The 25,962-nt window shown below is 63.5% G+C and overlaps 1 protein-coding gene across 1 annotated transcript; it reads right to left on the bottom strand.

Annotated features, from left to right (window-relative positions):
- Positions 1-2,403: 2,403 nt before the first annotated feature.
- TUNAR (transmembrane neural differentiation associated intracellular calcium regulator) lies at positions 2,404-25,639 on the bottom strand. Its single transcript, XM_084879134.1, has 2 exons — positions 25,379-25,639; positions 2,404-3,187 (listed from the first exon to the last, which is right to left on the bottom strand). The coding sequence occupies exons 1-2, from the start codon at positions 25,388-25,390 to the stop codon at positions 3,002-3,004; spliced, it is 198 nt and encodes a 65-aa protein (XP_084735260.1). The 5' UTR covers positions 25,391-25,639; the 3' UTR covers positions 2,404-3,001.
- Positions 25,640-25,962: the final 323 nt, after the last annotated feature.

Genomic DNA, 25,962 nt, shown 5'->3' with positions numbered 1-25,962 from the left:
ACAACTGACCCTCGGTGTGCCTCAGTGTCCTTGTCTCTGGGATGAAGCAACTGAACGTTTCCAGAGATACTATGTTCAGCTTGCTGGGCACGTCTTCAGTGAGGAATAGTGTCCCTCTCTCCCGCGTCAGGCTCTCTGACCTAAATCAAGGTCAAGTGCAGAACTCTGAGTGCCATTGCCGTGCAGACGAGAGCTTGGCTTCCGTCTGTTACCGCAGCTAGCATCACCTACCCTAGCCAGAGGCCAGAGCCGGGAAGAGCCGAGTTTGAACTCTGGCTCTGCTACTGCTCAGTGATACCAACTCTGGGCAGGCTGCAGGGCCTCTCCTTCCCCCCCGCTGTGGGCCGGGGGCAGGGGAGGGGGGTGCAGGGCGACAAAAGCACCCACCTCCCAGGCAGCTTGCCGTTCTGAACGAGAGCCCCTCGCGGTGCCTCCGGTGCTGAGCTGCCCGGGGTGTGCTCATGGGCTCCGCTACGGGAGAAGGGAAGTAAGGGCGAGCTCGGGCTGTTGACTGAGGGCCTCTGGTCCAGCCCGTGGATGTAGACAATCCGAAGAACCGTCGGGGAGCCGCCCTGACCACTGCAGAAGCAACCCCCCCTCAGTCACTGTCACCTGAGCACCCTGGTCAGGCCCCGGGGTCCTGCAGCCTAAGGGAGAGTCTCCTCTCGACAGTGGTACGCAGGCATTCCTTTAAAAATACAGCTATGCAAAGGAGTGGGACCGAAGCATGAAGACAGACACCACGAGGCTGAAGGAAAAGGGCACGGAGACGGTTTCCATGGCACCTTTATTGTTCGCTCTGCCACTGGCCAGCATTTCCATACAGTTTTCAGAGCCACACAGACCGGCAGAGCGCGCCCCCCGACACCATGTTCCAGCCAAGCCCAGCCTCTTCCCGCGTCCTCACGTGGGTGTGCCTCCGCCCGTGTCCGCGGAGTGCCCGGGGCCATTTACTCTCACGGGGAGGGGAGGGGGGAGAAGTGTGCAGAGCTGGCCCTCAGCAAAGCCATCCTGACCCCCGGCCCTTTCCTGAAACGTCCCCACCCCCCTCCTTGTCTCCCCAGCAGCCTCCAGCCCCACCGGCTAAGGCATCAGGCCAGCCGAGGCTTGTGTCCTGGCTCACTGCTGGGAGCCTCGTGATCTCAGGGACCTCTTCCTGACCTCGGAGCCTCCCTCTTCTCCAGGGTCCCTGCAGGAACACAGCGCCTTCAGGACCATGGAGGGCCAGGCTGCCGCGTGCCCTGGGCCCCAGCTTCCTTCCTTCCTTCCTTCCTTCCTCCTTCCTTCCTTCCTTCCTTCCTTCCTTCCTTCCTTCCTTCCTCCTTCCTTCCTTCCTCCTTCCTTCCTTCCTTTCTTTTTTCCTTCCCTCCTTCCTTCCTTCCTTCCTTCCTTCCTTCCTTCCTTCCTCCCTTCCTTCCTTCCCTCCTTCCTTCTTCCTTCCTTTCTCCCACGGGGACACCTGGTGAGTCGCCCTCAGGGCCAGGGGCACAGGGGCCTTTGCTTATAAAGGAGTCTGTCCCCTTAAAAGAGCCCAAGCAATGACTCTCGGAGAGCGGGGCCTCAGCCCGCACACACGGCAGGAACACCTCTGGTGGCAGACCTCTGGGCGCCCCTCGAACTGAGGCAGGCGGCTGCTGCTTTCGCCCACGGGCAAGGCTGGCTCTGGCCGACCCTCTTGACAGGCCACGCGGCTGCGGCCGGGCCAGGCTGCCTCGGGGAGAACAGGGAACCTTCCCGTACTCAGCCGCCCTGCCAGGGGGAAGCCCTTCACGTGGGTGTCACCTGGAACGTGCAGACGCCCAGCGGCGGGCGCCGTGTCCCAGGCGTGTCCTCACAGCTGGAAGTGAGCTCTCACGGGGAGTCGGGGTCACTTGCCCCCCACCTACTCTGAAAAGGACCCAGGCGGCTCACTAAGGAAGGGGCCACCCACCTACCGCTGAGCACCCGCTCTGTCCACCTCTCACGGCACCCGGCCGCTAAAATCACAATCTCGTCCCGAAGGGTCTCGGGATCGGAACCAGGCGCTGCCAGCTGCGCCTCCCCCAGAGTCCTTCGCCAGCCGCTCGGGGTCTCTCCCTCAGCTCTGCTCCTGTGTGAATCCCGGGAAGGATATGGTGCCTGCCCGGTCTGCATGCCCACGGCCACGTCTATCTCCAAGCAAACACAGCCGCTCCACGGGCAGTCTTAGACATGCACCAGCCAAGGCATGGCCGGCATTATGGGAAATGTCCGAGAGAGAGAGAGAGAGAGAGAGAGAGAGAGAGAGAGAGAGAGGAGGTGGAAGACTCAAGGTCAGAGGAACAGGACGGGAATGACTACACAACAGGACGTCCGCGCCCCAGGGGTCAAAGCGGACAAAACCAAAGGAAGCGTGAGGAACCGGGAGGGCCTCTCCACGATTGGTTCATGCTAAAAACGGCACATTTATTAAAAATAGATATTTATAAACCTCGGTATGAACAGATGCGCACGGCAAGCCGACGGAAAGGAGCAGAGTCCGGTGTCTCCCCGCAGCCCGGGGACACTGACGGCGGCTGCCTGCCCACGGCCCCTGGCTCTTCCTACTCGGCAGCCCGTGGAGTGAAGACGGAACTCGGGTCCCGGGAGACCCACCGTGCGCTGCGGCCCACGGCCCTGCTCCTCGTTCTGAGGACAGGGGATCGGTCAGCCATCTGGGCGGCAGGTTTTGGCGCCCATCCGCTCACCGACGGTGCCAGAGGCCGGTCTTCCGTCCCTCAGGGCGCCCTGCCGCAGACCCGGAGTTCCTTGCTGTGCGCCAGAGTGATTTTGGGTTCATTGTGCTTTAGTGGCCGCTCCTGGCAGCAGGACGGGCTCAGTTTGGTGACCTACCAAGTTCGAAGGTGCATCTGGTCGAGTGGCAGGTGTGGTTCAGTGCGAGGCGTGTATACACCTGTGTGTAGGTCAGGCCTGCTTATGTGCTCGGCGTCCGCTCACCGGTGTGTCTGCCCACCGGGCCCCATCTCTGGGCCATCCGGCACGCTCACAGCGTGGTGTATATGTACACGAAGATGATCACGACCAGGTTGAGGATGGTCCCGATGATCCCCAGCATCGCCAGGACGCTCTCCTCTTTGCTCTCTTTCTCGTGGCCCCCTCTGTCTTCGTCGCCGCCGCTCGTGAGGACCATCTTGGTTGCCAGTGTCTTTATCTTCCTCCCCAGGCTAACCTGCAGCGGGAAAGAGGCAGCAGAAGGGTTACGGCCTATGAACACCCTCTCCACCGCCGGGCCGATCGGTGGGCGTGGGGAGTTCATGCCCAGGGTCTAGGTCATGGGTGGGAGGAACAATCAGTCACCCAGGGATCCAACCTTGGGATTTGCTGCTCTTGGCTTAGCCCTGGCGTCCGCCCACTCTATGGAGAGCTGGCTCATCCCTCTTCCTTGGAGCCAAAAGAAAGACAGCCGCGTGACCATCCCACTGACACATGGCAGTGGGGTTTACACACGCCACGCACCGGACCACACCTGTGCGCACCCAGTGGGTAAGGGGCATCCCTGTCGTGCCCCTCTGAGCGCTGGCTGCCATGTGGGCAGGTGTGGGCGGGCCCTGCAGAAGGCAACTTACTGAGACCAGATTGGACAGTCAGGGGAGAGGAGCATACATTGGTACGACCATTCTGGAAGGTTCCTTGGCATGGCCTGGGAAAGTGAAGAGCATGTTCTACAACAGGGCTGGGCACCTGTTCTCCTGGGTGTGCACCCTAGAGGAACCCTGCCCCTGTGCCCCTGGAGACAGGCACAGGGGTGCTCTATGAGCTCTGTGACAGCCGAGGACAGGAAGCTCCCAACGTGCACCACGCGTGCACAGAGGGACACGTGTGGCCCAGACAATGGCCATGGCCACACGGTGGTGCAGTGTGCTGCAGGGAGGGGAGGGACTATTTCACTGCCGGGCACTGCGTTGCTTCCGGTGTGAGGCCATTGTTCTGCTGTGACCATTCCTGTCCACGTCCACTGGCAAGCATACGTGTGATCCCCCAGCCCCGTGCCCCGTTTTATAGGACTTTTTTTTACAGCAAAGTTGAAAACACTTTACAGGGAGCACCCAGACACTCCATCTAGTTTCCACAATTAAAACGCCCACTACACTTGCTTTGCCGGGTTCCCGCCGGTGTGTCTGTCTGTCCATCTTTCGCTCGGGTGTATTTAAAGGGAAACTGCACATGTTATCGCTTCCCCTTACACACTGAGCACACACCTATCGGCTGGGTCCTGCATCTGTTTGCAATGTGTGTCTTTTGAAGTAGAATTCATATGGGGTGATGGCCCATCGGCTACCTGCCCCGGAGAGGGCCGGCCGGGGGCAGGGGCCAGGTGCGGTCACGTGTGGGCCTCAGTGGGTTCTGTAAGCAGCTTTCCCATGTGGCGGCATCTGCTTCCTTGTTTGTGAGCCTTAGATCCACTCCCTCTTTCCCTGGGGTGAGGCCAGGGCCCAGGTTTGCACGAAGTCACCGGGAGGAGAAAGCACATAAGAAAGCCACTCCCTGCTCTCTGCTCTGGACATATGTCTCCCCCCAGGCACACCCTCCCTCTCTCTCTTAAAATCCTCACCTGAAAAGATGTTTCCATTGACTTTTAGAGAGAGTAGACAGGAGAGGGAGAGACAGAGAGAAACGTCGATGTGAGAGAAACACATCGATTGGTTGCCTCCTGCAGGCACCCCGAGCAGGGCCCAGGCCGGGGAGGAGCCTGCAACCAAGGTACATGCCCTTGACCGGAATAGAACCCAGGACCCTTGGGTCGGCAGGCCAACGCTCTATCCTCTGAACCACACCAGCCAGGGCTGCTTATCTCTTGAACGGGTGTCTTGTTTCTTGTTCTTTCCTTAGCTAGACTTTGAGCCCGGAGAGGGCAAGCTTTTGTACCTCCAAGCAGGTACCCAGCATGGACCACGCGCTCAGGGAAGGCGGGCGAGGAGTGGCCAGACTGCGGAGTGAAGTGGCATTGCCCGGGGCTGCGGGGCCGGGCACAGATGGCCCAGGTCGGTCTGAGAGAGGCAGTGATGCTGCCCTTAGAGCAGAAGACCGTCGTTGCGGGCACTCAGGTGGACAGAGCGCCCGCCCGCCAGAGGCTGCGGCTCCCGGACTTAATTAGCCTCCTCCCCGGGGTGACCGAGGCAGCGCCCTCTCGGGAGGAAGAGGGGGAGCAGGAGTAAGCAGGTCAGCTCTGGGCGCTCTCCGGGGACTCTGCGGGCCCAGAAGAGGATTTCGCCTACGCACCGATGAGCTGCCTCCCAAAAGCGAGTTTCTCAGGGGCCGGAGGCGACCGGAGCTTCTGCACAGAAACCATGCAGCTGCGGAACTGCAGGTGGCCCACGTCCAGCGGGGCCGGGAGAGCCGTGGGGGCACGTGGTTGTCTTCGGGGGAAAGGGTCTGGCCAGGGTGTGGAGGACGAAGAGCAGGGAGGAGCAGGAAGGAGGCTGGGTGCTGGCATGAAAAACAGTAATAGGAACAGGAGGCGAGCAAGACCCAACACAAATCAGAGAAGCTGAGGCCGGGAGGGCGATGCAGGAATGCGCCTTCCCTCCCTCCCTCCCTCCCTCCCTCATCCCTTCCTGCCCGGGGTGAGGAGTGACCACTGGCAGCCACGGGGCTCTCGGGGGGTGATCAAGTTTAGGTTTCGGTGATGGCCATACGGCTCTGTGCTCTGCTGAGCACTTTAAAGCAGGTGAATTGTGTGGTTTGTAGGTTGTATCTCAACAAAGATAACTTACTTCACAAGACAGCCTTCACAATAGTTTCTGAATATAAAGTGCAGTACATCTAGCAAAATTGTGTAAAAGCTTGAAGAAGACTATTAGAAAACTTGACTAGCAGACTTAAGAGGAGGCCTGCTTAGAGAGGGAGATAGACCATCTTCATGGAGTGCCCGATTCAATAACCTAAAGGCCCAGCTCTTCCTGGTCTGGTGAGTGGCTGCGGTCCCAGTCACGGGGTCCCCAGGCTGATTCTAACGTGTACACCTGGGAGTCCATTCATGGTGACAGGGGGCTAGACTTTGTGTGGTGAGTGTAGAATGCAATATGCAGGTTATAAAACCAACACCTGGAGCTTGGTAATGTCCTTGACCTATGTCACCCCTCTAACCTTAATAAAAAATAAAAATAAAGGTCAAAGTAAAACGTGTATCCAAGTGCAAAGGGACAAACCACAGCCAAGGTATTTACTGAGGAAGAACAAGGTAGGGGACGTGCCTCACAAGGCATCAGGGATCACTGTGCAGCTTTCGTCATCGAACCTTGGGCACCGAGGCCCAAAGAGCAGACACAGAGCTGCACGGGCATGGCCGATGGCCAATGGGGGACATGGGTCTGTGGGTAAACGGCGCCGGGATGGCTGGATGATGATGATGATGATGATGATGATGATGATGATGGTTGAGGCTCATTTTCAAGGCCCCATGAGCCTACTTTTCTCTGCCCTAGAGCCCTCCTCATCACGGCCTCACTCCTGGAAAGGCCCCCCTAAAAGCAGAGTGTGCATGAGGAAAACGTGACTCCGAGAAAGCCTTCCCAGCCCTGTGGGCAGGCTGTCCCCTCCCTCCCTCTGATGCAGCACCCATCAATGCCGCTCCCTACTCGCTTGCTGAGTGCCCTCTTTGTTACTCCTCCACCCTCATTGCTCAGAGCCGCTTCCAGAGAGCCAGAGTCCTTCCTTCCACAAGCCGGCGGGGGCTGAGGACACACAGGCTGCGGCCACCAAAACGCTGCGCAGCCGTGAAGGTGACGGTGACAGTGACCCACAGGGAGACGCCCCCACCGTGATGAGAGGAAAACACGGATGGTCACCTCCAGGTCCGCTGAGGATTGAAGCCGCACTTGTTCAGGAGAAAAAGCCCGGGGTGGTGGTGGTGGGGGACTTAGGGATTTCCTGTAAGGTAGGTGGTTCTGTTATTTTACTTTATCACGTGCAAAGCACACACACCGACGGGAACGAGATTGAGGAGACTCCAGGGTGTGTTTTCCTGAAACCTCGGAGCAGCGCAGCCCCGGGTGGTGAGCACAGAGCCTTCGATGCCAGGTGCTCAAGCTGACAGGCCTGTGGCGGCATCTTGGAGGGAGGGAGCGGCTGCAGGCGGCGGGCAGGGTCAGGCCGTTGCCGTGTGTGAATGACGATAACAGCTCAAGCTTCTCTGTGCACGGCAGGGAGGTCCAGGCCGAGGGATGATGGCTTCAGTGTCATTTAATTTTAGGAGAAACTTGTTTCTCAAAAGAATGCCAGTTCTGGAACGAAACCTGGGTCCCTGGGTGTGCTGAGGGTACCACACGGTCACCCAGTGCCCCCAGCCAGACACAGAAGCTCCCCATTCTCTCCGCCACTCGCTGGCTCTGGAGCGGCTGAGGCTCAGGGTAATTCCAGGGCTTGGGCGAGGAAGTTCATTCTGACCGCATGTGCCTGGACATTCCGACACGCCAGGAGCCACACGCGTGGACGATGGCGGCACATGAAGGCAGCACCCCCGCTCCCTGGAGAGGAGGCTCCGTGGTGGCCTGAAACACAGTGTCCCCAGGGACTGAGGGAGGCCCGGGCTCCAGTGCACACCCCACACCCCGGGGCACCCTGAGCCGAGCCCCGCTGAGCAGGAGCAGACAAGGCCTTCGGTCCTCAACCACCTCAGGACCCAGCAAAGGGAAAAGGCAAACGGGTCACTATGGTGATGTGAGCCCAGGGCATTGTGGGAGTCGGGACCTGCCTGGGAGGCCAGCCATTCCTGGAGGGGGTGGGGGGGTTAAACGATGTAAGCTGAGACCTCTAGGCCAGCTGATGTGACAGCGGAAGGGCACCCTGCCTGGGTGACAGGTGCAGAGGCAGCGAGTGCGCAGAAGGCAGCCCCGGCCAGGAAGCAGCGGTGAGTGTGGGAAGCACTGAGGCTGCAGGCGAGGAGGAGACCAGAGCAGGGGCTCATGGGAACCAGGCAAAGGGATTCTGGGATTTATTCAGAAGAGGCAACGGGGATGCAGGTGTTCGTTTCGTATTTACTTCCCCAACTGTGCACACACGCTGTGTATACTCTCTTCTACGCGCGAGGTACTTCCTCGGACATTTAAAAACCACGTCACTCCTAAAACCAGACACAGGGAGGGCTGGGACAGGCCGTCCCCCGCTCTGCCACGTCCCACAGGGAGGCCTCAGGAGCCCGCCGGGGGCTCTCTCCCAGGGACAGGCCCCCAGCGCCCAGGAGGGCTCCAGGGGACAAACTCCTCCACGTGTGCCCCCGCCCCGCCCAGGGGCCACCGCTGGCCCGGCTGCCACAAGGGCGATGGCAGCCAGGGCACCGCTGGGCCTGGAACTTCCTCCCAGAGCCTCTGAGAGAGAACACCAGGGAGCAGCCCGCTCGACAAAGGCTCTCGGTTATTATTATTAACAACAAGCAGCTGCGTCTCATCATCGCCGCCCTGTGCTGCACGTGGCTCCGCACACGCCTGTGGCCACGTGCCCAGGAGCGACTTTCCCAGCGACACCTGCGGGCAGCACCCCGCAGCTCAGCAGCAGCGCAGCATGTGGCCCAGCCGGCAGCGCCCGCCAGCCCGCCCCCGAGTTCCCCATCACCGAGCGTCTCCGGTGGGAACGCCGGCCGCCGCCGCCGCCGCAGCACACGCAACACACACACACACACACACACACACACACACAGAAGTGCTATTTCCGTTCCGGGGACAAGGCATTGAGACTCAGATAATTACCGCACACCCACACGCACCAGCACCCACACCAACACCCACAGGCGCCAGGGATAGAGCGGTGACTAGAACAGAGGACTCATCAAAAACTGGGTCAGGACGGACGGAACCCAGCAGCCGGTTCTGCTCGCTGACGATGCTCGTCTGGCCATTGCCGTCGGATGAGGGCCTCTGTTCCACGTTTGCACGATTTACATCCACAGACTCAACCCCAGCACGCGGGCTCCCGACCGCTTCGAGACCACCCGCACCCACGCCGGGAGAGGCCTGTGGAGGGGGCGGAAGGCGGAGCACGCCCTGCCCACCTCCGCGGAGACGGCCTCGAGGCTCCCCCGTCTGACCTCTGAGCCAGGGAACACGCCGTCCCGCCGCTGACCACCGCGTGGCCACCGGATCTCCACGGCGCCCCCAGGCTGCAGGAGCCCCCGCCTCCCACCAGGGACCGCTCTGGTCAGCGCCCACGGTGGGAAGTTCTCACTTCACTGCTAAGCCCGTGCCTCCGGAGCTAGTTCCCGGGTCACTGCCTGCCCGGCTCCTCATGTGAAACGTAAAGGACAGAATCCATCAACCGTCTCTGGGGATCAAGAGCAAAGGAAACGATGACTGAAGACGCTGGCGGAGAAGGCCCCCGAGAAGGAATGCCAGGTGTCTCTACCGGCTCCCGCCCGGGAGCGTGCTCATCCCAGCCGCCGAGCGCGCACGCAGCACAGCCCGCACGGCCGCAGGTCCGGCCTGCTTTCCTAACGGTGCACCTACTGCGCGCCTGGCGCTCTGCCGGCTGCCGGGGGCGCCTGGGCCGTCCAGCCCCCTCCTGGGAGCACTCAGCAGCTTGGGGAGTCAGGGCCACACGCAGGGCTGAGGACGGACGGGACCCTCAGCACTGTAAGGAGTTAGCCCAGGATGGCCTTCCCTGCTGGCCCTGGGCCACTCCCAATTCTTCTTTGTGGGAATCTTTCCTTAAAGGGCCAGAGAACTTAATATTTTCCAAGGTGCCAGCCCCCACGCCACCCATTTTGCGCCAGGCTCTGTCTCCTAAGATCCTGACTCCCATCCCTCCCAGGATGCCTTCTGTGCTAGAACAGGACAGACTGCCCTGTCCACGCCCTCACCGCCTCCTGCCCTCCCTCTGTCCCCGGACCTCGGGTCTCCCCTAGCCCTTGACAGAACTCCCTAGAGGGCCCCTGCTCCCCTCCCTGGCCCCACTGCAGGGGCCACCGTCCGCAGACTTCCTGCTGACCCCGAACGCCTCTTCCTGCTATCACGTTTGTGCAGCACGTTTCCCCGGGGGCCCCTTCCTGGCCCACCCCCGCCGCCTTTCCGAGGAGCCGCTCCCCCCGAGGCCGCTTCACCACCACCCGCGGCCCGAGAGCCAGGCTCCGTCTGTCACGATGGTCTGTTCTGGAGCCAAGCCCACCGCCTCCTCCAGAGCCGTCTCCCAGACTGCAGGAGCGGCATTTCTCGAGTGCCCGGGGTAACTCATCCACACGACCTCCCCTCCCTCACTGCCTGCGGGATGCTTAGAGAGCGAGGACACTCGCCCAGGCATCTCCGGGTCACCACGCACCGGCCATGTGGCAGCGGCCGCATCTCCATGCACCAAAGACCCCGCTGCCTGGAGGCAGGACAGAGGCGGCCAGAGGCCCCTGCCCAGAGGTGCCCGCGATGTGGACGGGACAAGAACAAGATGAGCTCACGTGTCTGAGCTCTGTGCTGCCTCCCTGAGCACAGCTGCCCTGGGGGTCCTGACTGAGCGATGCACCAGGTGCTGCCTGGAGACGCCAGGGGCAGCCTGCTCCCCAGAACACGTGGTGCGCCCAAGCCGCCGTCCACTCGCTGCATCTGGGCATTGGCAGGAGCCCAGACAGATGCCACGGCGAGCGGCACAGCCCGTCCCCACAGCTCCGAGCCGCAGCCGCCGACATCCTGGCAGAGGAGGAGGACACGGGGGCCACGGGGGCAGGTGTGGGGACAGGCGAGATGCCTGCCGACAGCACCGAGGACCCACAGAGCCTCTGACAGGGCATGGCCGCCATGGAGCAGCCCCTGCCCCGGCAATCTCTCGTGTGGTGGGGTGAACTGTGTCCCCCCAAAAGATATGTTCTCGACCTCACCACGGGTACCTGCAACTTTAAAAATATATATATTTTATTGACTTTGGAGAGAAAGGGAGAGGGATAGAGGGTTAGAAACATTGGATGAGAGAGAAACATCGATTAGCTGCCTCCTGCACACCCCCTACTGGGGATGTGCCTGCAACCAAGGTACATGCCCTCAACCGGAATCAAACCCGGGACCTTTCAGTCTGAAGGCAGGCGCTCTATCCACTGAGCCAAACCGGCTAAGCATAGGGCACCTACAACTTTCTCCGAGTCTGTATAGATGTCATCGAGTTACGATGAAGTCATACTGGATTAGGGGGCCCCAAATCCTTATAAGAGAACAGAGCGGGAGTTGGGGACAGAGACAGAGAGGAGGCACACAGGGAGAGGCACGTAACGGCAGAGGTGGAGACGCAAGTGATGCAGCCACGAGCCAAGGAGCCCGAGGGTTGCCAGCCACCCCCAGAAACGGGAGGGGCGAGGCAAGGTCCTACCGGGAACCTCCCGAGGGAGCAGGGCCCTGCTGACCTGATTCTGGATTTGTGGCCTCATGGAGCTAAGCAAGAACACGTGACCACAGAGCCAAGACCAGAATCCCCCTCAGCTGCACGGGCTGTGCCTCATGGGCTGGGGACTTGGCATGAACTCCCTGGGGCAAGGACTTGGCAGCAGAAGGACCCACATTCCCACCCACCTCCAGGATCCCGGCGGGGCTCCCCGGTAGCCAAGCCTCTTCCTCGCCTGTCATTCAGGCCATGAAGGCCCCCCCCCTCACAGGGTGCCCCTGGCTGGGCAGCCGAAGGGCTTTCTTCAGGAAGCGCCACGTGTGCCTCCGTCTGTGGACCAGGGGAGCGTTGGTCTGAAGGCCTGGGGTTTTCTCCGAGACCGGAATCAGCATCCAAGGCACGGTCACTCTCACGGCCGCCCCGGGGGTGGGCCTCGGGGTAGCGGGCTCCCTGCCGAGCCGGGTGCTCAGGAATCAGCCGGTGTGGGCGCCTCTGCACACGCCAGACACCCGCTCCGTGAGAGCGTCTGCCGGCACAGATGTCTCATTTGCAAATGTTGGTCCACACTGCAGGCTGGCAGGAGGGCTGTCTTTCTCAGTCACAGGCTGAGCCCCAACCTTGCCCAGCTCCCACACGCTCCCAGACTCCGTCTGGGCCCCTGGCCGGTGCCCGCTGCCCTGGGCTTCCAGGCCTGGCTGAGCCGACCCCCCCCCCCCACCGACGGAACACCTGCTTGTCCCGCAGTTGGTGCGCCCATACCACAGGCTTCTTCTGCCAGGGATGGAACCCCACCTCCCTCACCACAAAGCACCCTTTTCTAGGGCTCAGCAACCTGGAATGGACCCACCTTCCCCTGGCTCTCCGTGCCAGTGGACAGGGCCAGTACCGCCCGGAGCCTCCCGCCTACTTCACCAGGCAGGCTGTGATGGGCCCCCTAGGAGATGGGGGGCTGGGCTGTGCCAGGCAGGGCGGCTCTCGCTGTAGCCAGCCTTGGTTACTGACCCACGGGCGCCCACACACCCCCATACCCCCAGAGTGGGCCCACAGCCCCCCATGCCCCCAGTGTGGGCCCACACACTAGACCACAGTGCTAGTCATCTTTGGCAAAATGAAAAGTCCAAGAACAATACGTGATTCTATATAATGTCATTTAATTAAGCTTAATTAAAAATAGATCTTAGAAATAATTTATTTTCTAAATCCTGGTGTTAAGGGCTTCCTGTTTTTCTGAGTGCGCATCCTATGATGATGCTAACGGAGGGCAGGTTACAATCTGACTCACACCAATTCCCCGACCACAAGCTTCCTCGCCGTGTGCAGCCAAAGCCCGGCCCCTGCAGCCGGGCCGTGGGCCGGGCCAGGCACGGTGTGTGGCGGCCACCCCTCTCCCAGCGCCCCATGCCCTGCCCAGGGGCCGCCCATCACAGCCGGGGAGAGGCAGCTGGCCCTTCCGAGGGACCCGGCCCGCCCGGCCGCAGGCCAGAGGGCCCACCCCAGCCAGACCAGCCGCTGGTCTCCGGGGAACCGAGACCCCGGGGAGATGCACTGACAGGTGAAGTCACACGGGGGACCCAGCCCACTCCGTGGCTGTGGGCTCTGAGGGGTTGAGAAAGCCCAGGCGGCCTGTGTGTGTGTGTGTGTGCGTGTGTGTATGTGTGTGGGGGGTGCCCCAGGGGGGGACATGGGGCTCCAGAGAGAGAGGAAGGGAGATGCCTTGGCTGCCGAGGACTTCCCAGTGGGCACCTCTCCCTCAGGAAGCCACGGCTGTGCTCTGGTTTCCGGGTCGGACCCTCCCGCTATTCCTGTGGAGTCTTCTGTCTCCGCCCCCGAGGCCCACGCTGGCACAGAGCGACGGCGGAACACAACGTTTCCAGACGGATGAGAGTTTGATCGTAAGCTGGGTTGGAGGGTGTGAGTCTGGGTCTTGCCAATCAGGGTGCCTCCGGCCTCGGGCAGCGGCCGGGAGAGGGGAGAAGCCGGCCTCGGGGCCCCCCTCTGAAGGCTCCGGGAAATGACCGAGCACCTGCCAGGGCTCTGCTCTGAGATGAGCCGAAACCAGACGGGCAAGTCTCTGCTCAGGTCCCTCAGCCAAGCCCGGCCCTTCCCTGCAGGCCCGGGGAGACAGGAGGCCCAGGACATGGGCACATTCTGTTCCAGTTCCCGGACGGGCCCCGGGGACAGAGACAAGAGCCGGTTCTGTGCAGGGGAGGAGGGTGGCCTGCAAAGGATGGAGAGTGAAGCAGTGTGGGCAGGGAGAGAGGGAGGGGGGGAGATGGGGAGGAGGCAGGGAGGGGGGAGAAAAGGAGGGGGGAGGAAGGGAGGGGGGAGACAGGGAGGGATAAGCAGGGAGGGATAGGCAGGGAGGAGGGATGGAGGGGCAGGGAAGGGAGGAAGGCAGGCCCATGTCTCCATTAGCTGGCAGCAGGCACAGTGCCCAGGGCCCATGAAAATGTTTCCATTTCTTGTAAAATCGGAAGGACAAAGTAACAACTTTCACTTAGAAGAGACTTTTGATGCGTTTCCAGGGAGGAAGTGGTCCCTGGAGGCAAAGTGCCCAAGGCCCCAGAAAGTGAGGCCTGGCCCGGTGAAGGCCTGGGAGGCCGGGGGAGGCCAGGGGAGGCCAGGGGGTGCAGCCTGCATCACAGTCCCCTTGAATGGAACACACAGACCCGGGCTCACACAGCTTCTTGGAGAGGACCCCAAACTGGTGAGGGGGACCCTGCCCGGTGAGGGGGGGCCCTGAATGGTGAGGGGGGTGAGGGGGGCCCTGAATGGTGAGGGGGGTGAGGGGGGCCCTGAATGGTGAGGGGGGTGAGGGGGGCCCTGAATGGTGAGGGGGGTGAGGGGGGCCCTGCCCGGTGAGGGGGGCCCTGCATGGTGAGGGGGGCCCCTCCTGGCAGGGGGAAGGGGTGCAGGAGTTGACAGAGCTCCAGTTCCTACAGCCAGGGTGCTCAGGACCCGACCCCGAGTCACATCCCTCTCCGCCCCCCCCCCCCCCGCTAACGCCCCCTCATGGGAGGCCCTAGCCCTGCGGTGCTTAAAGCGTGTGACACGGTTCACCTCCTTCTGCCACACGGGCTCCCGGGGAACAGACATGCCGGGGAGCCTCCTGATTTCTGAGGCTCGGCCACAAGGAGCCACGGACACCTGCTCCCGCTCACCTTTTCTTAGGACAGACACGGGGCCACAGTGTGGGGGGCCGGCAGCCTGGCCCCCTCATCGGAAGGAGCCCCGCTGGGCCGGCCTCCCCGTGCTCCCGGCCGTGTGCACGTTCCAGCCCGGTGCCAGGGTGTGCGTGAGGAAGCCTTCCGGATGCTTCCAGCCCCAGCCGGTCTGAGCTCACGGGAGGCTCAACTAGAACAACCCCGCTGAGCCCAGCCCCCGGACCCGGGATAAAACTGAAGACGACTAGGGTGGGAAGCCACCGCCTGGAGGCTTTCATACGCACAACCGATAGCCTCTGAGCCTTAGTTTCCTCATCTGTGAAATGGGAATAACAGTGACTTCTTTATCACGCTGCTGTCAGGTTACATGAAAAAGTCAATGGCAAGGACTTCCGCCCAGAGTAAGCACCGAATGTATGAGAATGGTGGCTGCCATCCATTGTTCTTATGGCCAAAGCAGGGCTTGGAAAACGAGCACAAACTGTCCAAGAATCACACAGTGAATTAGAAGCTCCAAGGTTTGACCCCGAAAACAGCTTCAAATAAAACAGCAGGCCCCCGGGAGCGGCGGTGAGAGCCACCAGTCTCCCGGAGTGACGGGCTCTCCACCAGGGGGCGCTGCGTCCTCCCCAGGGAAACCAGAGGGACTGGGGTCACCGTGAACTCACAGGAATCACCACCGCACCCACACATCTCCCAAACGGTTAGCACCCCAGCCCACGAGGGTCGTCTCACCGTCTGCTCTCCTTTCCTTCAGACACAAGCAAACCCGGGGTGGGGGGTGGGGGGTTGACCTGTGATGTGTGCCGGCGCAGAGATCACGACTGCTCCGAGCTGCAGTACGCAGGAGCCGCTCCAGACTGCTTACCGAGCACACGGGCTGGAAGTCCGTTCAATCCCACACGCCGCGCAGGGCCGAGGACGGACCAGTACTTGTGTATCTGCCTGATACAGCCTTGACGGTTTTACTGCTCTGAAGCGAGCCAAGCCAGCAGGGCTGCCGCGGCTCCTCACCGTTAGGGAGAACCTGCTGAAGGAGGCAGACGTGCAGCCAGGAGAGCTGGGTCTCCCCAGAGGCTGGCGGGTTCCCATGGCCCCAGCCCCTTTCCTGGCCCCTGAGAGCCTGGGCAGAGGGCTCGGTGAGCTCTGTCCGTGGTGCTGAGGTCCAGGGACCAGGCAATGCACAGGTGAGACACAGATGCAGATGCCCCAGGGCAGTTTAAGCTAAACTCCGGGCACTACCTGGAGCTTGGAAAGCCAGGGTGACAGGCTTTCCGGGACAATTTAGGAGCTTTATGCCACCCAGGCCTCTGAGCAGGGCCTCGGCCTCGCCTCTCTCCATGTCGGATCCTGAGAACAGGTCGGCTCCCTCCTGGCATTAAGCAGCCACAAGAGCTTCAGCAATCAAACCGATGGCCAAGGGCCAGAGCACGCACCCCAGGGTGTCACGCCCAGCGCCCTCCGGCCCTGTCGTCCTAGGACCCCGGCTCCGGGCTGGTGACCGGGAGGAAAGGCAGCGGGACCAGAAGAGAGTCCCCCGTGCCCGCCCGTGGCCAGGCGGCGCGTACGCACTGTCCGTCTCCACGGCGATGTCTGCCAGCACGGCCTCGGCCAGCCCCGGGGGCTACAGCTGCCCCCAGCATGCGTGTGCCCAGCCCCCAGCCCCCAGCCCCCCGTGTGACCCTGGGCCAGGCGCTCCCCTCGCTGGGCCTCCCCGTTTGCTGACCCAGAAAAGGGGCGGGGAGAGAGGGGAGCCGCGTGCCTCTCGCTGGCCCACATTCCGGGGCGGGAACTCTCCCGCAGGCGCCTTCTTCCAACCGCCCCGGCTGCCGCGCTCCGGGCACGACTTGGCTGCCAGCCTGGCCCGGAGAAGGCTCGTCGCCAGGACAGACGCCCCAGAAGTGGCTCAGAACTTGCCCGCTGGCCCGTGGAACAGGTCTCTCTCTCTCTCTCTCTCTCTCTCTCTCTCTCTCTCTCTCCCCCTTTTCCCCTTCGCAATGGGCAGGTGGAGGTCAAGGACGGAGGTGGCCTCAGCACCAGGGATCCCGGGGACACTCTTCCCCGTGGACCATGTGCCCCACGTGCCCCGCCAGCTCTGCAGGAGCCACCGCCGCAGCGTTTGCTGATTTCCAAGCAAACGGGCACACGCTCCGGCTGCCGACACTGACCCCCTTTCCCGCCCATTAAGCTGGCGCCCTGGATTCTCGGCTGCGGATGTAGGTCTGGGGCACCGCTTGGAGGCCAGGAGCAGCCCGAGTGCGCCCGCAGAGGTCCAGCTGGGGCACTGCCCGCTCCATTTCCTACTGGCCCGAGTCCATGGCGGCCAGGCAACAGGTGCCAGAGCCGCACTGCCTCGTTCCCGCCGGCCCCAGGGGGTGGGCGGAGCGGGGGTCTGGGCAGCAAAGCATCCAGTAGGTACAGACCGGTGAAGCCGGCGCGGCCAGCGGAACAGGGCAGAAATCGCACCCACAGGCAAGCTCATCCCTCACAGCGTGCCGTCTGCGGCCTTTTACACACCTTCCCTGCCACGTGGGGGCTGCAGGGACCACCGACAGGACCGTCTTTCTAAAACCCACACTCACCCCAACAGCTCCCTCGGCTCCCCACAGCCTGCAAGACGCTCACCTGGCACTCACGGCCCCTCCGGTGGGGGCAAAACGGCCACCCCTGCACTTCCCCAGCCGGAGGCCACAGCCAGCGCCACCCGCTCCTCCGGCCCCAGATGCCGCATCTCTGCCTGACAAGCTCCTTCCTCATCGCTCAAGGCTCATGTCAGTGCCTCCAGCCTCCCCTGTCCACGCCCATCGTCCCCTCCTCTGCTTCCCAGCTTCCACCCTAATTAGCCACAGGTCGTTACATAACACGCTCCCCCGGCCGCCTCATCGGCGGAGACAGGGAACATCTTGTTTACCTCCCGCCCCCCACGCCACCGGCCGGCCTCTCGCCGGAGGCTGGGTCACGTCCCAGCAGCACCGGCAGAAGGCGGATGCTCAGAGCGGAACGGTCCTCTCTGAGGTTCGGGGAGGGCACCCGCCGGGGGACCCGGAGGAGGTGAAGTCCTCACGGCCTCTCAGGCCGATGCCCCGCAGGGCGGGCTGGCTCTGTACTGCGCCATGTCCTGAGCTCGTATCCCGTCTACCACCTCCTTGTCGTAGACCTGCACCCCGTATGCCCTCGGCTGGCCCTGCGGTGGACCCCACCAGACGGCCCGTCCCGCCTCCTCACCAGGAGGCCCCCAGTCCTAAGCCCCGTCTGCCTAGCCCACACAGCGGCACGGTCACTCCCGAGAAACTGGCCACCGCCTTCCCCTCGGGGCTGAGAGGCCAGAGGAGCACGGCCAGGCGCCGCTGGCCCCTCTGCATGGGAGAGAGCGGGAGTCAGTGACGAGGCCCGATTCCCCGAGGGGCACGTCTCCCGCGTCCTGAGGGGCCTGGACGGTGCCTGGCCAGGGCTGGCGCTCTCGGGCATTGGTGGGGGAAGAGAGAGGAGGGAGGGACGGTGGGACCCCTGGGTGAGCAGCGGCTGAAGGAACTGTGCAGTGAAAGCAGTGGGGGTAGAGTTGTGGGGGGCGGGGGGCTCAGTCTACTTCTAGAAACTTCCTCTAAAAGAAGTTTCTAGAATGATGTGGACAACCTGCTCCAGAGGGGAGCCGCCCTATAAAATGGCTCCTGGAGTGAACAGGGCTGCCCCGAAACCTCTTGTGCTGCAGTGCAGGGGCTGAGATCGCCCCGTGAGCTGGAGAGCATCGTCTGTCTGTCCGTCTGTCTGCAAAGGCGGCCCAGGCGGCGTGGGGCAGGACGGCGGCTCCTTGGGGCCACCCCAGCCCCACAGCCCCCGCCTGGCCAGTCCCTGGTCCCACGGGAGCTCACGGAGGGGACGCCTGGCAGCCGGGTGGCTTTAGGCCAGCCCGAGGCCGTGTGGCTCGCAGGGGAGATGCGAGGGGCAGGGAGCAGATAGGCGGTCAGCGCTGGGCCAGACGGTGCGGGCACCGGGGCTTCTGGGGGTTCGGGGAGCACGGGGAGCTCTGAGCAGGAGGGGTGGTCTTTGGAAGGCCCCCTCACTCCCACCTGAAAGCAAACCGCCGAGGGCAGAAGGGGGCGAGTGGGGGGGAGATGCGGACGGCCTGGCTGGGGGTGGGGTGCAGAGTGCCCCTGGAGGGGACGCCTTCTCAGTATTTGGGGGCAGGAAGGGGCATCTCAGCCTCCTGTGGGGACTGTGGTTCTCGGGGCTCAGAGGTGAGAATGACCCCGGAGGGTGTTAGGAACAGGTGCTCGGCCTCCGCCCGAGGTTCTGGGTCCAGGAACCAGAGCCGGTGTTAGTAAGCTCCCGCGCTTTCGCAGGCTCAGCCCTAGGCCACCCTTGTCAAAACGCTGCAGGGATCCCGTCCCTGCACCTGACGGCCAGGAAACCAGCAAGGGCGGCGGGGGGAGGGGCACAGCTTGTCCCCTGGCACCCCGGGGAGATGAGGGAGAAGGCCCGGAGCCCAGCAGGGCACCTCGCTCTCCCTGCTCCAGAGCAGCGGCCACGGCTAAAGCGCAGGGGGGCCGGGCCTGTGGGAACAGGAGCCGCGGCGCCTTCTGTCCCCCAGGGAGCCTGGTGCCCGGCGCCCGGCGCCCAGAGCAGAGTGGGCAGCCTGCGCCTTTTTGAGAATCTGCTGACAGCCAGCACCTGCTGATGGGTGGCTGGTGCGAGTGGATCCCAGGGAGGAGGCCGGACCGGGAGGCACAGCTGAGGGCGGAGAGGGCTCCAGGCCGGCCCAGGTGGACAGAGCCGCTCTCAGGCTCCGAGGGGTGTCCTGGAGCGGCTGGAGGGCAGCCAGCCCCAGTGTAGGTGCGGCATCGGCATCCGCAGGGGATTTCCCCAGGGCAACGCGGACCTCGCTGGTTAAACTGACGGAGGAAGCCTCCACGGTCCCCTTTGGTAACCACGCGCGTCTTTCTGCTCCTGCGTTCGCACGGAGAGCACGGTGCAGGCTTCCACGCCCCCCTGAGGCATGGCCTTGCAAAGCTGGGCTTCCTTCTCCAGCAGAAGTCCACACGCCGCTCCCAGCGGGCCAGTGAGAACGACTTGCAACCATTGGTCACAGTGCAGTCTGCTCCTCAGGCACGTCTACTTTATTTAAACATATAAAACTTGCCGTTGTTCATTAAAAGGTGCTTCTCAGCCTGGCCACTTTGCTCAGTGGTTAGAGCGCCGGCCGCTAACCAAAAGGTTGGGGTTTCACTTCCTAGTCTGGGGCACATACCTCCACTGCAGGCTTGATCCCCGGTCCAGCGCGTGTGGGAGACAACCCATCAACGTGTCTCTCTCTCATTGATGTTTCTCTCCGCCACCACCTCCCTTCCACCTATCTAAAAGCGACGGAAGCCAAAACCGGTTTGGCTCAGTGGATAGAGCGTCGGTCTGCGGACTGAAAGGTCCCAGGTTTGATTCCGGTCAGGGGCATGTACGTTGGTTGCGGGCACATCCCCGGTAGGGGGTGTGCAAGAGGCAGCTGGTTGGTGTTTCTCTCTCATCGACGTTTCTTGCTCTCTATCTCTCTCCCTTCTTCTCTGTAAAAAAATCAATAAAAATATATTTTAAAAAATAAATAAATAAATAAATAAATAAAAGCGACAGAAAAATATCCTCGGGTGAGGATTAAAAAAAAAAGGTGCGTGTCAATATTATCCATTTCCTGTATCAAAAGGCATAAAACAATCTTCAGGGGGAGTCACGTTCAAGGCCAACATGGACGTGAGCGGTTAACTTTGGCCAAACGAGAGGGGCAAGGTCAGGACCGAAGGCTAGATTAGCACTGAGACTGAAAACCAGGGTGACGGGAACGGGAGGCCTGGGGTGCCTCTGCTTCCCGCCTCGGGTGCTACAGGAGGCACCTTCACAGGCCCGGGCGGACTGCTCGGAAACCCGCGGCTGGGCACATCGGCCCGCTGGCCCCCCCGCACCGGAACCCGGCCCGCTGGCCCCCCCGCACTGGAACCCGGCCCACTGACCTCCCCGCACCGGACCCCCGCCCGCTGGCCCCGCAGCACCGGACCCCCGCCCGCTGGCCTCCCCGCACCAGAACCCGGCCCGCTGGCCCCCCCCGCACCGGAACCCGGCCCACTGACCTCCCCGCACCGGACCTGTGCTCAGGCTCTAGTCAAGCCTGTCGGTCAAGTCCGGGACCCGCCACGTGGTCCACGGGAGGGCTCCACGGTGTCGGCGCTCATTCACACCTGTCAGAAGCGCACAGGAGGACAGCGCGGGGGCATCGAAAACCCGGCAATCCTCGGTGCGGGAAACAGACGCCACATCCAGGTAACTACCCACCGCCATCACCGGTCAGAGGCGGGGCCTCCTGCCTTCCTGCCCCCAAGAGGCCCGTCCAGGTGGGCAGGCCCCTTGGGGAAGATCAGTAGGTGCTATCTGATGGGGTGGCCCCCTCGGGTCAGACAGACAGAAAGGCGTCTCTAGTCGGTGGCTGGAACCTCCCTCCTGCGTCCCGGGAAATCCTCGGAGCTGCAGGAGGGCCTTCGCCTCCTTCCGCGTGCTCTTCCTCTCCCTCCGCCAGCCGGTCACCCGGGACGGGAGCCCGGGCGGCATCCTGGAGCAGGAGTTCCGCTCTCACAGAGGCTCCTGCTCTGTGACGCTGCTTCAGTGTCCCCCTTTGGGACGTGCAGGCCAGCAACGCCTTCTAGAACGTCCCGAGGGCCAGCGTGTCACTGCTTCCCTCGGAAGTGACCGGGCCTGAAGGAGTCAGTTCAGCTTCACCCCCACCCCAGCACCTGCCCTTTTGGGGTACCAGTTGGCTTATATCTGAATATCTTTAAACACAGTGGACACAAATTTAAAAACAATCACATGGCCTCGCTGGTGTGGCTCAGTGCCTAGAGGGCCGGCCCTCACAGGAAACCAGCCCTCAGGTTCGATTCCCGGTCAAGGGCATGTATCTGGGTTGCAGGTTTGATCCCTGACCCCCGTTAGGTTGCGTGTGGGTGGCAATCAATAGATGTATCGCTCTCACATTGATGTTTCTCTCTCCCTCTGTCTCCCCCGCCCTTTCACTCTCTCTAAAAAAAAAAAAAATCAATGGAAAAAATATCCTGGGGTGAGGATTAACAAAACACACACACACACATACCCCACAATTCAATGTCCTCACGGAAATCCCGGGAGATTTGGAAGTCTCTCGATAGCCAGATCACCCCCATGTGTTACGCCCGCTTCCTCTGGGTGCCGAGGTGTTACCGAGAAGCTCGGGAGGAAGGGCCTCTCTGGATGCCAGCGGTGGTGGGAACGCGGTGCCAGGGTGCCGGGAAGCCCAGCAGAGTGCACCCGAGATGGGCGAGGTCCTGCCCCTGGAGAGCAGAGGGGTCTGGGCAGCCCACTCCCGCCCTCGGAGCTGGCTCCTCCCGAGAGAGGAGCTGGTGGTGAGGACAGAGTTTAAGGACCCGGCTCCCTTCTCCCACCCTGTCCTCTCCTCCCACCCCATCTGACAGCGGCTGCGGCTGCGAGAAGAAGCCTCACCCCAGACCCAGACCCCAGGCCTCAGGCTGCGGGAGGCCTGCACAGAACCCCGCACAGCCACCAGTGCCGCCCCGAGGACGGCTCCCGGGCCCGGCCCCTGCTCAGTGCAGACACTCACGCAGGGCTTTCCACTTCCAAACAACCGCAGACAGTCACCGCAGACTTCCCTCTCACCTCCAGGAACAGCCCGAGACGGGCGGAGACTCCGGGTCCCTGGACCGCCAGCGCGCCAGCCCATCGACCTGCGTTACATAACGGCGGCCTCGCGGGCCCTCGCGGGCCCCGGCTCACCCCGGCCCTCCAGACGTGGGCCCGAGACCGACTCCCCGGGCGAGGGCTTCCTGACGGGGATGCCGGGACGATCACCTCTACGATGCAAGTCTGACTGTCACCCCCCCCCCCCCAGTCCCCACTCAGGGTGCGGCGAGGCATCCCCCTGGTGGCCCGCTCCTCGCTGTTTGTGTGGCTGTCTAATTGAAGCCGTTACGTAACCGTACAGTACGGAGCATCCTGGCGCTATTAATAACCAGCTGCACCCACACGCCGAGGCCTCGTCCAGCTCCCAGCTGGAGGGGATCGCCTGGGGCTGACTTACACGCATGCACAGAGACACAGCGACACACGCAAGCCTGCACGCACACTGCCTGTGTGTGCACGGAGACACAGCGACACACGCAAGCCTGCACGCACACTGCGTGTGTGTGCACCAAGACCTACGGCGGGGGCATAACGTGTCCTCGGCCGCCAAGCCAGTGAACAACAGTCAGAAACACCTGCCGGGCTTTCCGGTCCTGGAGGCTGCCGTTTTCCTCGGCACCCCCCACGGAACCCAGGCCGAGGGCTGGCACCGAACACAGGTTCCAGCACCGACCCGGACACTCCTGGGCCGGGCACGCCAGCTCCCGCAGAGGAGTCGGAACGGGGCTGCTGCCGAGGGCGGCGCCTTGCCGTTCCTCTCCGTGTGTGACCCAGACCCGCTGTCCTCCCCCAGCAACCGAAGGCGCCCGCGGCGGACCCCGCAGAAGGCCCTCTGTGCGCGGCGGGGAGAACACGCCGGGGAGGTCTCCCGGGGAAAACGGGGGCTTCACACAAAGCAGCACCGAGGAGGAGGACGGATCCCGATGGCGCATGTTTACGCCGGAGCGGAGCGGAGCGGAGGATAAATGGCAGCGCGCGGGTTCATTATGAATGGGAGAGCCGGGCAGGAGGGAGGCTCTCCTGAGCAATCCGGTTTGGACACGTGACATAAAACCACCTTCCGTACGTACACCCTCCTCCCCAAAAGAACCCTAAGGGAGGCCGGTTCTCCGCAGTGATTTCCATTCGAAACCTCACGGGCTCGTCAGGAGGGCTGAGAGGCTGACGTGCCCACAGGAGGCAGCGCTTGTTGTCCTCAGCCCCCAGGCACTTCCAAAAGGGGAGCTTCGCTCTGGTTCGGTGAATTCCGGTCACAAAGTGCACCGAGAGCTTAGTTTCTGGGAAGAAGGTGAGACGTGTTCGTGTCACGTGGGATTCAGTAACCCTGCGAGAGCTTCGTAACCCCACGTTGTTAACACACCTAGGACAGCCCCACCGAGGGCCCTGGGTCAGGAGAATGTCTTTAACTGTCACCAACAGGCAAAGACGGAGCACCCCGTGGCCACCGCCTCGGACAGTCCCACTCACCGCTCACCAATATCGCCAGCAAACCACAGGGGAGGGGAAAGCTCGAACTCACTCTCTTCCCTGGCCTGACTGCCGAAGCCCAGGCTTTACCGGTGCCGCTGTGCGGGGCTCTCTCCGGGAGGGACAGGCAGGCGCCCGCCGGCAGCTTCCCAGCCGGCTGGACGTCCAGCTGGTGCTTTGTGTGGCCTCCGTTCCCGGCGGCCAGTGTCCTCTTTCCAGGTGAACCGCCTAACCCCCTCCACGGCCGGATCCGGCACCTCGGGCCTGCCACAGCCCTGGCGCTGGAGCCCAGGAAACGCCCACCGAGCACCGTCCGGCGGCACCTCCTCTGGTGCAACCTGAACCTCGCGGCTCCCTCCCCGCCACGGCCCCCCCGGGGGAATCAGCAGCCCACGCGGAGCGGAGCCATCAGTGCAGGGATGTGCTGACCGGCGCCCGCCCCAGCCCAGGCTGCAGCCCACGCGGGGCCCACCCTCCCAACGGCCCCCGGGGGGCGTCTGAGAGGCCATCGTCCAACCCTGCTCCTCGTACCTACCAGACAGGCGATGCCCTGGGTGCTGAGTGGCGTTCCCTGGGACACGGACCCTGCACACGTGTGCAGACGGCCCAGCCCGGTACGTGGTGACCCAACCGAGGAGGCTGCCCCTCAGCCCGGGCCAGGGGGTTCTGCATGGCCTCCCGTCAGGGTCCATCCGGAAGCACCCGGCAACCTGCCGAGGGCCTCCCACCTCCCCGAACAGCCCTGCCCTTTCCCTCCGGCCTGGGCGGTCCAGGAGGCTTGTCAGATGGGGACCGAGATGAAATGCCGTCAGAGCAGAGTCCTGCCCGTGGCCATCGGGCCCGCCCTGCTCCTGTTAGGTAACCATCTCCACGCTCACACGGCCGGGAAGGGAGCCTCCGTCAGCCCTCACCCCGCAGAGTGGCCAGCACACGGGTCTGAGGCGGGCATGTGCGGGGCACGCACGCATGCCAGGGGCACACCGGAGGCAGCAGACACTGGCCTTTCCACCCTCCAGGTGGCCGGGAGGAGCAGGGTCCCGGGAGGCAGCACGCAGGGAACATGCTATCTTCCATCGCAGGGAAGCAGCTGCCCACTCAGTCCCAGGGGGAGGGTCAGCAGGATGGGAGGGAGGGGTGCATGGGGACCGCGGGCCCAGCCGTTCGCTTCCTCTCCTCACACAAGTGTCTGCACACATGCGGAGCCTCGGGGAGGAAGGGGCAGAGGAGAGGAGGGGCTGCGGGTCTGTGACAGAGGGGTCAGGTGGGGGAGAGTAGACAGAGCACCCCGGATCCCAGCCTGGTCTCCCACCTCATGGCCTTGTGACCTTGATTAAGCCATCCAACCAATTTCCCTGGGCCTCAGTTTCCAAATCTGAGCCATGGAAGGAGGGAGCCTACCTCCTGGGGCGGTTTCTAGGCGCAGGGCCCAGCACAGCCTGACGGGGTCACCAGGCCTGAGCGCCCCCCACCCGCCCCGGTGCACAGGCACAGGAGCCTGAACCCAGGAGTCTGAGCCCAGAGGCGTGCAGACCGCCTCCTCCGGACCAAACAGGTCTCCCTGCGGGGCCAGCCTGCCGCTGGCTGCCGCTGATGGCGGAGGGAGCGCGGGCGGGTTTGGGGGATGAGATCGAGGGGCTCCATCAGAAGCCGGGGCTCCGGGGGGAGCAGGGCAGGGGCTGGGGGCGGCCTCGGCAGGGCAGGGGCTTTGTTCCCGGGCGGCGCAGGGCCTGGCTTACCGAGCAGCGCATCCGGAGGCGGGCGGGGGGTGCGCGGGGCACGCAGGAGCCACAGCCCGGCCCCGGCCCGGGGCGCGGGAGCCGGAGGACGGCGAGGATGGCGAGGCGGAGCGCGGGGAGGCGGCGGCCGGCTCCCGCCTCATGCTCCCGGGCGGCGCGGGCTCGCGGGCCGGCGGCGGGGGCTGGCCGCGGGGCGCGGGGCGCGGAGGGCGCTGCTCATGCCGCCGCCGCGCAGACGGCGAGCCGGGCGCGGAGCCGGGGGCTGCGAGCGGCGCCCGGCTGCTCAGCCCCGCGCTGGGGCCCGGCGGGCGGACCTCGTGGAGGCAGCGCGGGGGCGGAGAGACCGTGCGGGCGCCGCGCTGCCACCCGCGGCCGGAGCCGGGCGCCCAGGGACCGCGCCGCCCCACCCGCCGCGCCGGGCGCCCGCAGGCGCGGAGCCCAGAAACTTTAGCGCGGGGCCGCCCCGCTCCGCCACCGCCCGGCCCGAGCGCCCGGCCGCAGGAGCAGCGCGCACCGGGGAGGCACCGGCCGGCGCGGCGGGCGCGGTGAGGACCGGGGGGCTGCGCCAGGAGGCCGCAGTCTGC

This window comes from Pipistrellus hanaki (genome assembly GCF_964339955.1).
Source record: "Pipistrellus hanaki genome assembly, chromosome: 1".
NCBI classification, from domain to species: Eukaryota; Metazoa; Chordata; class Mammalia; order Chiroptera; family Vespertilionidae; genus Pipistrellus; species Pipistrellus hanaki.
The sequence above is the reverse complement of the archived record's forward strand: the minus strand, read 5'-3'. Positions and strand labels throughout refer to the sequence as shown.